Here is a 15,153-nt window from a genome sequence, read left to right as displayed (position 1 = left end):
GTATATTTCACACGATGTCCGTAATGAGGTTATAATGATTTTAAATAAGTACCATGCCACCGTTCCTCATTATAGTAAAAACTGAATATTAATTTATACAATTTATATAAATTTGTCTTTGGTACTTACATGTAGGTACACTAACCACAAAATGTATGATAATGTAACGCAACCTGTAAGGCTATAAGTGTAATACCGTAAATGTACTAATTAATTTTTTAATATCTTGTTCATGTTCTTAACATTTTTGGATAACATATTTTTTTTTTTTTCAAATATGTATTAAATCATCATAATATTTAAACTTAATTTTTTATTTTTTTTTTAATTAATTATTATTTTTTATTTTTTTTCAAATGCCAAGATCTAAGGTTAACAAGTATATATGACATTATATAGTATTCATATAACGTATTGTAATAATGTTTTTTTTTTTAATCTTGCGATTTTGGGTTAAATTGTGTGAATTTAAAAAATATCCTGTTTTTTGACAAAATCTCCTGCTTTTTCAACACACACCTCCTGCTTTCTCTTGACTAAAGGTTGACAGGTCTGGTCAGCACGTTTATTTATTGCTGATAGGTACTGGGTTCATATCCCAGAACTGGCAGGCTGTGCAATACATCGACATTGTCATGTCCCCACACTTCTTAAAATAACTACAAGAGGGGGACCAGGCTCTTTGCACTGAAACTATCCTAGGTTGTACAGTGGTCATGTCATCACGTTTATTCCTGATAGGTACTGGGTTCATATCCCAGCACTAGCTGGCTCCAGTGAGGGAACGGCTAGAAGGAAAGGAAAGGAATGTTGTTTAAGGTCACCTGAGCCTATTTTAAGCTACTGCCTTGGTGTTTATAATAATATATTGTGACATTTCGGTTTGCAGGTTTTAACATGAAGATTTCATGTTCGTATTACAAGCCAAGTTACAAATTATTTGCTTATTACTCTGAATGGTTTGTGAGTCTCCGACATCTCCCTCTTTAATTAGTACAAAAAGTTAGTTTATTTTGCTTAATGACACCACTAGAGCACATTGATATTATTAATTATTGGATGTTATGCATTTGGTAATTCTGACACATATGTCTTCAGAGGAAACCACCTACATTTTCCTATTGGCAGCATGAGTTCATCTGTATGCAACTTTCCCATAGACAGGACTGCACATACCACTATGTTTGATACACTTGTTGTGTGGCACTGGTTGGGTTTACATAGGGGGTTCTATGCTATGACCCAAGCATCTCAGACAATCACTCTTCCAACTGAACTAGATTCTGCCCTTAGTACAGTATAATTGTCAGAATACAAGTACTTTCATTGGCATAACCTATATTAGTTTGGAGGTCAGAGCCATTACTGATTACTTCATGTTAGTTTCTAATTTCTGACTTAGTAGAGTTAACGCACCTTGACAACTAATGCAGAACTGCGTTGGCTTTAAGTCCATTAGTTTCTATTTGCAGGTTGCATGGAGCATATGGTGGCCTTGATGAGATATTAAACGTTATTTGTTATTATTGATTAAGTATGAAATAAATACTTAGTGGCTACTAGAAATAGTAAAAAGTAATGTTTTGTGAAACATGTATGTAATGTTGCTTGTTTGACATTGTTTACAGAATTTTAGCAGTATGTTTGGCAGCATGAGGAGATAATTGATAAAAAAAAGAGTATTATGTACAGTTCATGTCCAAAAGGTTAAGCATACCATTTGTCCATATTATACCTGTTTGGTAGTATTACAACATAGATCGCGGATTGTAAACGAAATGTCAAATACCATTTAATTGTTATTGTAAATGTCATTGGTTAGTATTGCATTCATTTTTATAAAGTAATGGAAACTCTTTTCTCTTATTTCAGGATAGTCACTCAAGTTAATTTTTTGGGGTTTTTTAAAAACATTTTTAGTTGAGGGTACTTGACTCTACCCCCTCAAACCCCCCCCCCCCCCCCCCCCCCCCCCCCCCCAAAAAAAAAAAACCTTTTGCTTGCCAGTCTAGACCTCCCTACATATATTCCTGCCCATATGCCTGCACTGATAGTTGGACAAATAAAAAGGGTTCACGGATAGTTTACCCACTCAAAGTCAATTGTGTGATAATTTAAAAGAGTAGATACTGGTATTGCATTTCTCTATTTTGAGTAGCCCAGTGGTAAAGCGTTTGCTTGATGCCCAATCGGTTTAGGATGGATCCCTATCGGATGATCCATTGGGGTATTTCTCATTCCAGCCAGTGCATCACGACTGGTATATCAAAGGCCATGGTATATGCTATTCTGTCTGTGGTATGGTGCATACAAAAGATCCCTTGCTACTAATGGAAAAATGTAGCAGGTTTCTTATCAGAAACTATATGTCAAAATTACCAAATGTTTGACATCCAACAGCCGATGATTAATAAATCAATTTGCTCTATGGTGTCTTTAAACAAAAATAACTTTAATTTTATCTAGTTTGATTGTTTTTATGACAAAAAATTATATATTATGCCTAACATGCATTGAAGTTATCTAATTACGGTTACTTTCATAAATACACTTTGGTTCTAGTACTGAAAACATGATTTAATGTTCTGACGTCTCTTAATTGTACTTGACATATAATTTTCTTCTCTTTTTTTTCAGCACGGATTGGTCGTATGAAGTTGACCATGAGTGACCTTGAATACAGCCTTCGTAAAACACCGTCTCGATCTCGGGGTTCTACTCGTCTGTTCAGAAATCTTCACAACAATGGTGAGGAAACAACACAATTTATTTTCAGCCAGTGCTCCACGACTGGTATAACAAAGGCCATGGTATGTACTATCCTGTCTGTGAGATGGTGCATATAAAAGATCCCGGGGGAGGGACGTAGCCGAGTAGTAAGGTGCTCACTTGATGCACTGTCTGTGTGAGATCGATCCCCATCGGTGGACCCATTGGGTTATTTCTCGTTCCAGCCAGTGCACCATGACTGGTATATCAAAGATTGTGGTATGTACTACCCTGTCTGTGGTATAGTGCATATAAAAGATCCCTTGCTGCTAATTGAAAAGAGTAGCCCATGAAGTGGTGACAGCAGGTTTCCTCTCTCAATATCTGTGTGGTCCTTAACCATATGTCCGACGCCATATTACTGTAAATAAAATGTGTTAAGTGCGTTGTTAAATAAAACATTTCCTTCCTTCAACACAATTTACAGTTTAGTTGATTTATTCTCTAGTTTCTGTTATAATCAGTTTGCACCAACCATTTCCACTTCAACTTATTTTTGTGCTTATATCTAATTAAGGTTGAAGCATGCTGTCCTGGGCACACACCTCAGCTATCTGTCCAGGACAGTAGGTTAGTTGTTAGTTAGATGTTAGTGAGAGAACAGGGTGTAGAACATTGAGTCGATAAAACTCGCCCTGGTTGGGAGCTGGTACCGGGCTGCGAGCCCTGTATCTACCAGCCTTATGTCCGATGGCTTAACCACAACACCATCGAGGCCAGTTTGCATCAACCGATCATTGTTCAGTTACACAATTGGTTAGAATTATATGAACGTAAGAACTTGTCTATAGTTGTGTTAATTGAGAAAGACCCTGCATATCACTAATTTTACCCTTAACAACTACTTACTTTTTTTCTTCTTTATGTACATGTACATGTATGTACACATGAAAACAAACATTAACCCAACATATTAACATCAATTCCATTATTTAAACTGGAGAAACAATTACTGTTAATACACAATTGATTATGGATTTTTACAATCCATCTTCACATCGGTAGAGCCCAACTGATTGATTGTTTAATTATAATCAATGATTGCAACATCACTAATCTGTAATCTGTTTGTCTTGATCAAGTTAAAATATGAGTTTGTTAAATCTATATGTACATCTCTAACTGATAAACTTCAGTTGAGTTTGTTAAATCTATATAGATATGTAAAACTATTAAATCTATGTAAATATGTAAAACTATAACTGATAAATTTCACTTGAGTTTGTTAAATCTATGTAGATATGTAAAACTATAACTGATAAATTTCACTTGAGTTTGTTAAATCTATGTAGATATGTAAAACTGTTAAATCTATCTAAATATGTAAAACTATAACTGATAAACTTCACTTGAGTTTGTTAAATCTATATAAATATGTAAAACTGTTAAATCTATATAAATATTTAAAACTATAACTGGTAAACTTCACTTAAGTTTGTTAAATTGTTATTGATATTTAAAAGCATAACTGGTCAATTTCTCTTCAGTTTATGAAATCTACATAGACATTAAGAATAACAGGCTAAGGACGTAGGTTATCAGTTTATCATGTAATGGTGATAATGGGGTTTCCTTGAGACTTGCCAAGTGGAATTCCCCATTCGTCATGAACAGGATAAAGCTGATAACTTATGTTATGAGCCTTTAATTATTATTTTTCCTGTAATGCATACAAAAAATCATGAAGAAATCATATTTATTCCTATGTTTTCCTACGCAAATGTTGTATGATCACACACACGCAAGCCTTTTTGCAGTACTTAAAATGGCAAACAAGATTTGCCTGATTCATTCCTAATAAGATGTTAATGTTTTAATAAAACTGTATATGGTTCATGACTTTCTTTCATTGGTCACTATAATCGGTCATTACAAACTGGTTGCAGGACAAATGTAAATATATCGGTGGTAAACTTGACTTCACTTTGTGTGGCGATGTTTGACCTGTACTGGACTGTGTGCTTGAATCAAGACCACAGTTGGTAAATATACAAATACACATTCCTGGTGTGTAATCCTAGGTGACTTGTTTCCCCCCAGTTTCTATGTATTCAGATAAGGCGGAAACATAAACCTGCGTGTAGACGGTGCTAATTAACTGGCCAGTGATAATCAAAGGTCCCGAGCAGAGACTCGTTAGCTCTAATGACCCGTTGAGTCAATATTGGTCTTCGGACAGCCTGTCATAAATGTGCTAATTGATATAATGGACGGCCAGAGATTTTCAGCTGATTGTTGTAAGAAATTAAATCTATTTGAGTAAACATGTTGCTGATTAAACAACTCTCAGTCCCATTAAAGTGAAGCCCGGTGTTACGTAATGTGTACTCTACTGTAACCAGCCAAGCAAACATGTTGCTTTAGCACAGTCACGTTGTTGGTGCTGTGTGATAGGGTCGGGTAACGACATCACAAGCATGTTGTTACACCCACCTCTCCAGTCTCTGTTCTATAGTCAGTAGACAAGACTGTTTGAACATTACACAGAAACAAACCCATTAGAGCAATGATGTAAATTTAGTTGCTGCACAATGCAAGATTATTTTCTGCATCAGCTGCTTCTTGGCAAGTTTGGTGGGTTTTCCAGACCGTTGGTTCTGATTAGATTTGTTATTTGCCGAGATTTGATAGGAAAATGTCTAGATGAATATGGTTGATTGAATTACTGCTGTGCATTGTATTTATTCCTTCTCGTATTGCTCTCAGCTACATCCACGGTTCTACCTCTATAGTGATTGGAGCTGGCTGGGGTCTGACCGGCACCTCAGAGTTTCATTGCACCTGACAGGTGTGATCACTAGTTTTACAGGCATAATAGAAAGAAAGAAAGAAGAAAGAAAGAAGTGTTTTATTTAACGACGCACTCAACACATTTTATTTACGGTTATATGGCGTCAGACATATGGTTAAGGACCACACAGATTGTTTTTAGAGGAAACCCGCTGTTGCCACATAGGCTACTCTTTTACGACAGGCAGCAAGGGATCTTTTATTTGCGCTTCCCACAGGCAGGATAGCACAAACCATGGCCTTTGTTGAACCAGTTATGGATCACTGGTCGGTGCAAGTGGTTTACACCTACCCATTGAGCCTTGCGGAGCACTCACTCAGGGTTTGGAGTCGATATCTGGATTAAAAATCCCATGCCTCAACTGGGATCCGAACCCAGTACCTACCAGCCTGTAGACCGATGGCCTAACCACTACGCCACCAAGGCCGGTTTACAGGCATAATAATGCAGTCATAATAATGCAGTCATTTGCAATCGATTTCACATATAGTCTGTTTCACATTATCCTATGTTTGTTTGTATCAAAATGATACGGTTTGCATCTATAAATTAATGACAACCATTTTATATCATCAGTGCAGGCAGTGCAGTGCAGTCCCGCCCTGGAGGTGGTCACTGGCGAAGTCAGAGGCTAGATCCGGGGCGGGCGTGCCTGAACCCTTGTGGATAGGGGCACGTAAATATAGTTGCCCATTGCCCAGTGCAGGCTTTCTGCCAGAAAATAATTTGAGTCTACGCTATGAAAACAAAGTGGATCTTAAGTGCCTCTACTAAGTAGTTAAGGACTTTAAATCTGTTGAAATTGAACACTGCATTTCTTGTACTTTTTTAAACAAATTTTAAACAACAGTTCTCTTACTATAGGCCTATAATATTTTTTAAAATTGTAAAAATGTATCCATTAATTTCCTACATTTTAGGGTACATAATTTTACCCTTCGTACCCATGATAGAAACATTACAATGCATGCCTGTTATTTGTGTACTAGTAATAGGTCATCGTAACGCCCATCTGTCTGTCTGTCTGTCTGTCTGTCTGTCTGTCTGTCCGTCCGTCTGTCCCACATGTGTTTTCTGGATGGTTTTTTGCAGAAGACTTTGAGATATTGAGCTGAAATTTTGTGTACAGTTTCATCATTTACTGTTACAGATCAGGTTTGACTTTTATGACGATATACCCATTTTTGAAGGAATTATGGCCCTTGAACTTAGGAATGTGAATTTTTTTTTTTCGGGCGCTTTTTTTCAGAAGACCTTTAAATATTGAGCTGAAATTTTGTTTATAGGTTTATCACATACTCTCACAGATGAAATTTAACTTTCATGGGGATTTACCCATTTCTAATGGAGTTATGGCCCTTGAACTAAGGAGATGTGAAAATTTGTTTTCCAGATTTTTGCAATGCCTGGAGATATCAAGATGAAATTTTGTATATAGCTTTATCATTTGTATATAGCTTTGCACATCAAGTTGAAGATTTGTGGTGATTTACCCACTTTTCAGAGTTATGGCTCTTGAATTTAGGAGATAAGAAAAATTGTTGGGCCCAGTAGGGCACATGTTTTGCTTTAGCAGTACTCTCAAAATGCTTGTTATCAGATGTAACAAGTAAAAACATGGTTGGATATAATTTTTATGATCAGCACTTTAGCACTTATTCATCTGATTGAGGGCGTCACTGGATTAAACCATCTCGGTGGACCCATTCAACTGATTGGTTTTTTTCTCGTTCCAACCATTGCATCACAACTGGTATATTAAAGGCTGTGGTATGTGCTATCCTGTCTGTGGGATGATGCATATAAAAGATCCCTTGCTACTGATAGAAAAATGTAGCGGGTTTCCTCTCTAAGACTACATGTCACCATTACCAAATGTTTGACATCCAATAGCCTATGATTAATAAATCAATGTGCTCTAGTGGTGTCATTAAACAAAACAAAATTTTGACTTTAACAATTATTCAACTGCCAATAAAAAAAATTGTGATGAGCGAGTGTTGTTTTTGCTAAATTATAATAGAAAAAAAACACGAAATAAAAACCAACAAACAACAAATAAACCAAACATTAACAAAAAAACCCACACAGTTTTGAGACTTATTTTAATGTTTATTTAAAAATAATGTCTCAGAATAAATTCACACAGTGCTGTACAGTGAGGTCAGAAGTTGTTGTTTTTCCTAAATCACATTCAGTCAAATTAAACAACAATTGTAGGTTATCGGGTTGATTTCACTAAAGACATGTAAACCTATTAAAGATTTATCTTTTTTTTGTTGTCTATTCTCAACTACTCGACTTGTAACACCTGTTGTATAGCACTCTGTAGAAAAATCCGGTGCCATACAAACAGTGATAGGTCTACGAGAAAGTGGAACATTAAAACCAACTGAACAGGGGCAGAGTGAGCCAACACAGAGCACTCAGACTGGGAAGATGTGTGGCTTAGCTGGGCTGTCATAATAAAGTGTCAGCAGTGAGCTGCCGATGGGCTTTGATGTGGAGATCCAGCTAGCACCCGTGGAACAAGTAATCAGCCTTGGTGGGATGAAGTGAGAAACAAGACAGTTGTACTGTCTGTACCTGATGCTCCACGGTGCTCCGTGTGTCGGCTACTTTCAGCCATCTCACAGGCACACTCATGTCTTCTTTTATACTATAGAGAATTTATATAAGGCTCCTGTTATATGCAGGGGATTTATTAATCTAAAGATAGGCTCCTAAGATATGCAGGGGATTTATTAATCTAAAGATAGGCTCCTAAGATATGCAGGGGATTTATTAATCTAAAGACAGACTCCTGTTATATACAGGGGATTTGTTAATCTAAAGGCAGGCTCCTAAGATATACAGTGGATTTGTTAATCTGAAGACAGACTCCTATTATATGCAGGGGATTTTGTTAATCTAAAGATAGGCTTCTATTATATGCAGGGGATTTGTTAATCTAAAGATGAGACTCCTAAAACGTGTATATGCAGGGGATGTATTAATCTAAAGACAGGTTACTAAGATATACAGTTGATTTGTTAATCTAAAGACAGGCTCCTATTATATTCAGGGGATTTGTTAATCTAAAGATAAGGCTCCTATTATATTCAGGGGATTTGTTAATATAAAGACAGGCTTCTGTTATATGCAGGGGAATTGTTAATCTAAAGACAGATTTGTTAATCTATTATACACTAGTGATATGTAAATCTAAATACTCATATTGTATGCTGGATTAAAAACTTTTTTTGGTTGTAAATCCAGGTACAGACTCATGGGATTTTTTTTTATCTAGTGCATGACACTTGTTGTGAAGAGGTAGGAAGGAGGAAGAAAGTAGCTTCCATGTTTAAAATGTGGTTTTATATTATAGTGTCACGAATAGCTAGAGAATGTTTAAAATGTGGTTTTGTGTTTTGGAAGATATTCTCAATATTTAGCCGCAGATTGTCTACCTGAAGACCTGTATTCGTTACGTTGACACTGGAGTTAGCGGAGATAAAAAACACACACACTGTTTTTTACAACTTTAAAAACATTCAATATGTGGACGACCAGTTTTGTGTTTGTTTTGTTTAATGAATAACCTCTGCACAAACTGGGTGCACGACAAATCTGTGCTTTAATTCCCTAAACTGGAAAAGCAAACGTTATAATCCAAACCTGGAAATACGGAAGGTTAAGTCACTAGAGTATGACTAGGTATTCGGCTGTTAATCAGATTGTTCATTATAACAATGATCAGTTCGTTAAAAACGAAGTACAGGGAAACCCCCTCTAAACTGGACACCCACAGGACCAAGAAAAAGTATGGTTTAAGGGGTATCTTGGTTTAGAGAGCTTCTGATGATTTAAAATGGGACAGCTATAGTGAAATATATCTGGTTTTGAGAGAATTCCAGTTTTGCAGGGTTTCACTGTATTTTTGAAGTTGCACATCTAATAATTTTTTAAATTCTTTGTTCCTTTCTTGTGAATATTTTGTTAATCAAAATCTTTTGAAATTAAAAAAAAGAGAAAAGTTTTGTTATATCCAACTGCATCAGCACTAGTTTACTCAAACCTTTCCTGGGGTTTTTTTCATGTGCAGACAGTCTGAATTGTGATAAAGATTCCATAATCGGGTTTTTTTTAGGTTTTTTTTAATTTAACTTACTACAAAGTCTTTATGATCAATACACAGGTATAAGTAATTAATAGTTAACATTCTTACTGTACTATGTAAAATTCTTTGCATTTAGAATAGAATGTTTGTTTGTCTATATAGTTGTCTTTTACCCAACTGATAAAAGTTGTGAAATGTTTGGATAGATTGTCATTTATCTAATAGGTTGAAATTGTTTAATATCATGATAGCAGAACGAGATGACCACATGTCCAGGTCAGGGGTCAGCACTTGACCTCTGTCCCCAGGTGAATTGATTTGCCTGACAGATGGCGCTGTTATATTTGGGTGAGGTCAGCAGAGAGTCGAAGACAATCAATTGTAGAATGATCATCAGTTGTGAGGTATTTTTGTTTGAGGACATCTGAAATTAAATTGAACTCATCAGTGGCTGGCCACTGCACACAATAGATTACAGGCCATGTGGTTACGACCAGGTGCAAGACATTCGAACATTATGTTATACAGTTCGTCATATGTTCGTGTTCCATACACCTTTATACTTGTGCTAAGTAATAGAATATGTTGTTTTGGGGTTTCTTTTGTTCTGTTAATTTTACCAAAAAAAACCTTAATATTTTGTTTGATATTCTATCTTCTTGTTCTGTATACCTTTATACTTGTATTAAGCATTAATATATTTTATAAAACTATATTTTGTTTTATATTCTGTTGTTTCATGTACTTTTATAAGTGTGTTTTGCCATATAATACATTTATAATCCTTTGTGGAGGTATAACCACCATGTTCTGTTAAATGTATAAAACTTAATATTTTGTTTTATATTCTTTGAAATATTTCAGTCTTTGTAGCAGTTGTAAAAGAAAAGAAAGGAATGTGTTTTTAATTATACCTCTGCTCATTTTAAACTATCACTCTTTTGTATATAATATGTGGTTATTTGGCCAAGAAAGAAAAAACACTTTTTACAGCCACTCAAGCTGTTCCAACTGAAAAGCAGCAAGGCATCTTTTATATGCACATTTGCATAGACAGGACAGTTCATACCATAGCCTTCCAAGTTCATCAAGGCTAGCTGATCCTATGACCCATCACCTGGACTGGTTTTTGCACTGAACGTGATATGAATGTGATGTGAAAGAAGACCATGGTACCAGTCAGAAATTTCTCATAAGCTCCTCGGCCTCTTGAACATGCCATTTGGAACATGCTATTCAGTATTGCACTGCTGTTGACTGTGCAAGTTTCAGAGATCACTCACCTGACGTGCTTAGAATTAAACATCCTTTACAGGTTCTAATAGACCAAATCAATTCCTATTGCCGATAATGTTAATGTTTACTAATAAAACTGATATAAGCGGCGTATCAACACACCCAGGAAGTACAGCAATAAAAAGTGTGGCACCTAACATCTAATTTACCTGCAAAACAATTGGGGTCACATACCATTTAAGAGATTTAATTAATGTTTTTAATAGCAACCGTCATTTTTGCTGAAAAATGCAGGTCCATTTTTGGGGGACCCCGCATTAGTTTCAACCTCTGGTATATACTGCATAACAACTGTATAACAAATAAAAGTGTATTTATTTATTGTCAATGGATAATAATATTTGCACAAATAATCAATGTCACATATTACTACCAATCACACCCACAGCTGCTTTTACTCCGTAAATGTTTGACAGTGCACATCGAACTTTGACACGGAACTCTCTTCTTTGGTACTATGCAACCTACAGACCCATTGAATGGGTATATCATTGTTTGTGTTGTGTTTGTTGGGAAAGTGCATATAAACGATCCCTTGCTACTAATGAAATATGTAGCAGATTTCATTTGAAGACTATGTGTCAGAATTACCATGATTGATTAATCAATGTTGTTGAAAAAATGCAAAGTTTAACTTTAGTTTTCCAAAAGTATATCAATAATGTTTTACAAAAAACACTTTTTTATAGTATATTTCTACTGTGTTATTGTTGTTAACTACTAATAGTACCTGATTGCAATGCTATAAACGGCATGTACATAATAGGGTACATCTGTGCTGCTTTATCAAACTGTGTCTATTCAACTACTAACTGTGTCTGTTTATGGGTGTATATCTTTGCTACATTGTTAAACTGAATGAATTAAACTACTTTTGGTATGTACATCCTTGAAGAATTGTCATAATGAATGGATTTGACTAATTTCTGTGTTTATATCCCACCAGCATTGTCAGAGTAAATTTAATTGAACTAGATTCTGTAAATCTGCGTGCTGGCGTTACTTCCAATTGAAAACATCCATTGACTGTTGTAAATAAAACCGGTTTTGGTACTAGATCAAGCAGTGATATGATCATGTGTGTGTTTTGAAAAATAATCACACTTTCGGTTGGTTATTACCTTCTTTTTTTTTCTTTTTTTTTTCTTCTTTTCTTTTTTAGCATTCTGGTGCTTGTTAGGTACTTTCTATAAGAAATACATAACTACTGGCAGAGAAGCTAATGTTCTTTTCACTTGGGGGTGTAGAATAATGAAGAAGTATTGTGTCATTTGTGAAAGATTCACTAAAGCTGCCTAACGCGCTGTGAATGATGTTGCCGTGAAAGAGATCATAGAACCGTGTCGAAGCAGGGGAAGGTGGTTTTTTTCATTCATCATTAATGAGACCGCCACCCATGATGCGTAACGCAGTCGCCGACACACACAAATAATAACCGCATACAAAACACAGTCATATTATGGTATTTGTAAACCTACGACAAATGATTTTGCTGAAGTAATATTTTGAAAATAGTTACTTTTATAGCTGCTTGACGGCTTTCAAATAAATGATATTTTTTTTCCGGGTTTTTTTTCTTTCTTTCTTTCTTTCTTTCTTCATTAGATGTTTCTGTGGTTCATTATTTGAGTTTTTGTACTCTGTGACAGGAGAGAGTGTTGTACCACCCACCGTGATTACACAAGAAATATTCACACTTTCTAATTTGTGAATTCAACATTATCACCTCTCCCAGACTATAGAGGCAGTGCAGGTCTGTACTGAATAATAGACCAGTTTAGCATGCTTCAACCTCAGTATGGTAAGACAGTAGACATTTTTCACACAGTAATAGGTCAATGCAAACTGCCCCCACCACCCTATACGCCACCCAAATATTAGCAAATTTGCTAATTTGGTATGAAAATTTATTGCCAAATACAAGTTTCAGCTAGTCAAATAAATAGTGAAACCCCTCAAAATCGGACCCTCTGTAAACTGGAATTTCTTCAAAACCGGATGTTTTTTATGGTCCTTTTTTAAACCTCAGTACAAAACAAAACCTCTCTAAACCGAATAGCTCTTACAACTATACTTTTTACTTGCTTGATGCGCAGTCAGTTTGGGATCGATCCCTGTCAGTGGGCCCATTGTGTTATTTCTCACTCCAACCAGTGCACCATGGTATGTGCTATCCTGTCTAATGGATGGTGCATATAAAAGTTCCCTTGCTGCTAATCGAAACGAGTAGCCCATGAAGTGGCGACAGCGGGTTTCCTCCCTCAATATCTGTGTGGTCCTTAACCATATGTCTGATGCCATATAACCGTAAATAAAATGTGTTTAGTGCATCGTTAAATAAAACATTTACTTCCTTCCTGGTCCCGTGAAGGGTTGGGGGGGGGGGGGGGTATTTCAGTCGGTTGAGTGCTCGCCATCAGTGCAGGATCGAAACACTTCAGTGGATCCATTCAATTGATTGGGTTTTTTTTCGTTCCAACTGATCAATGGCCGTGGTATGTGCTTTCCTGTCTATGGGAAAGTGCACATAAAAGATCCCTTGCTGCTAATGGAAAAATGTAGCGGGTTTCCTCTGATGACTACGAGTCAGAATTACCAAAATGTTTGACATCCAATAGCCGATGATCGATAAATCAGTGCTGTAGTGGTGTCGTTAAACAAAACAAACTTGGTATGTACTACCCTGTCTGTGTGATGGTGCATATAAAAGATCTCTTGCTGCTAATCGAAAAGAGTAGCCCATGAAGTTGAATCTGGTTTTAAAGGACTAGCCTAAGTTTTCAGCCTTAGCAACACTTCCATTAAAAAATTTTTTTAAATCCTGCGAACAAAATAAACACACATCTTGCTTTTTCCTGGGTCTTTTTAAAATGCTATCTTACTTCAACATGTAAATTTAAGAAAAAAAACATTATACAAATAAATTTATACATTGGGATGACCTTTGGCCAAATTATTTAAAATTTTGTTTTGCCATTGAAAAAAAAAAATTGATATTGAGATAAAAGAATTAATTATGATGTCCAGAAATGCATTGGTTATAGACATAGTCATATTCTTAAAAAAAAAAATTATATATGGATATACAGTATATAAGTAAATTGTAAGTTTAATAATGTAAAAATATTTTATTTGACGAAAAACTTTAATTGCATGATAGTACGACAACATAAATCCTGTATTTGACTCTTTCCAAATGTCTGTGGGATGTTGCATATAAAAGATATCTTGCTGCTAATCGAAAAGAGTAGCCCATGAAGTGGTGACAGCGCGTTTCCTCTCTATATATCTGTGTGCTCTTTAACCATATTCCCAACGCCATGTAACCTTAAATGAAATGTGTTGAGTGCATCGTTAAATATAACATTTCCTTCCTTCCTTCCAGTCCTTGAAGTCGAGGTGGGGGGGGGGGAGGGGGGTTGGACATAGCTCAGTGGTACAGTGCTCACCTGCTGCATGATCGATCTAGGATCAATTTTTGTCGGTGGGCCCTTTGGGCTATTTCTCATTCCATCCAGTTCTCCACAACTGGTGTAACAATGGCCATGGTATGTACTATCCTGTCTGTAGGATGGTGCATATAAAAGATCCATTGCTGCTAATCGAACAGAGTAGCCCATGACATGGCAACAGTGGGTTTCCTCTCAATATATTTGTGGTCCTTAACCATATGTCCGATGCCACAAAACCGTAAATACAATGTGTTGGGAGTGCGTTGTTAAATAACACATTTCCTTCCTTCCTTGAAGCCGGTTTAGACAGACTGCTGTGTGTATATATATTTGTAAATGCGCCAAATTTCCTTCATTCAAAACGCGCACCCATTCTCTTTGACTAAATTCCGACCGCTCCTTCCAAATTCAAAAACCCATAGCACCCATACACCCACCCCACCTGCTACCGGCCCGGCCGGACTGCTGGTGCTCCCTTGCACCTTTTAGTGCAGGTGGTCCTTCCTTCCACCACCCCCACCTTTCCTGTCCTGGACGGAGGAGCCGACCAAGGCCAGCACCTGTGCCCAGGACAGACATGCGCTACAACAGCTTGCTCTGAATGTGCACGTTAAACCCTCTGACCTGACCTTACATTACACTACAATACACCAGTGTCCTTCGTGTCTGCGAGCAGTATATTTATGGCAGCAATATATCCACCAAGTACAACATGATCTTCAAGACATATTCAGACTTGTTTTTTT

The 15,153-nt window shown here is 36.4% G+C and overlaps 1 protein-coding gene across 4 annotated transcripts in view; it reads left to right on the top strand.

Annotated features, from left to right (window-relative positions):
* LOC121376012 (calcium uptake protein 3, mitochondrial-like) overlaps positions 1–15,153 on the top strand; it is a 117,938-nt gene that overhangs the window by 24,648 nt on the left and 78,137 nt on the right. For all 4 annotated transcript variants that reach the window (XM_041503771.1, XM_041503773.1, XM_041503772.1 and 1 more), the window contains exon 3: positions 2,638–2,748. In XM_041503771.1, the coding sequence (XP_041359705.1) occupies positions 2,638–2,748 (111 nt within the window). The remainder of the gene's footprint in view (positions 1–2,637; positions 2,749–15,153) is intronic.

The sequence above is a fragment of the Gigantopelta aegis genome, chromosome 6 (assembly GCF_016097555.1).
Source record: "Gigantopelta aegis isolate Gae_Host chromosome 6, Gae_host_genome, whole genome shotgun sequence".
Lineage (NCBI taxonomy): Eukaryota > Metazoa > Mollusca > Gastropoda > Neomphalida > Peltospiridae > Gigantopelta > Gigantopelta aegis.
Note: the sequence above shows the minus strand (reverse complement) of the source record. Positions and strands in the feature narration are given on the sequence as shown.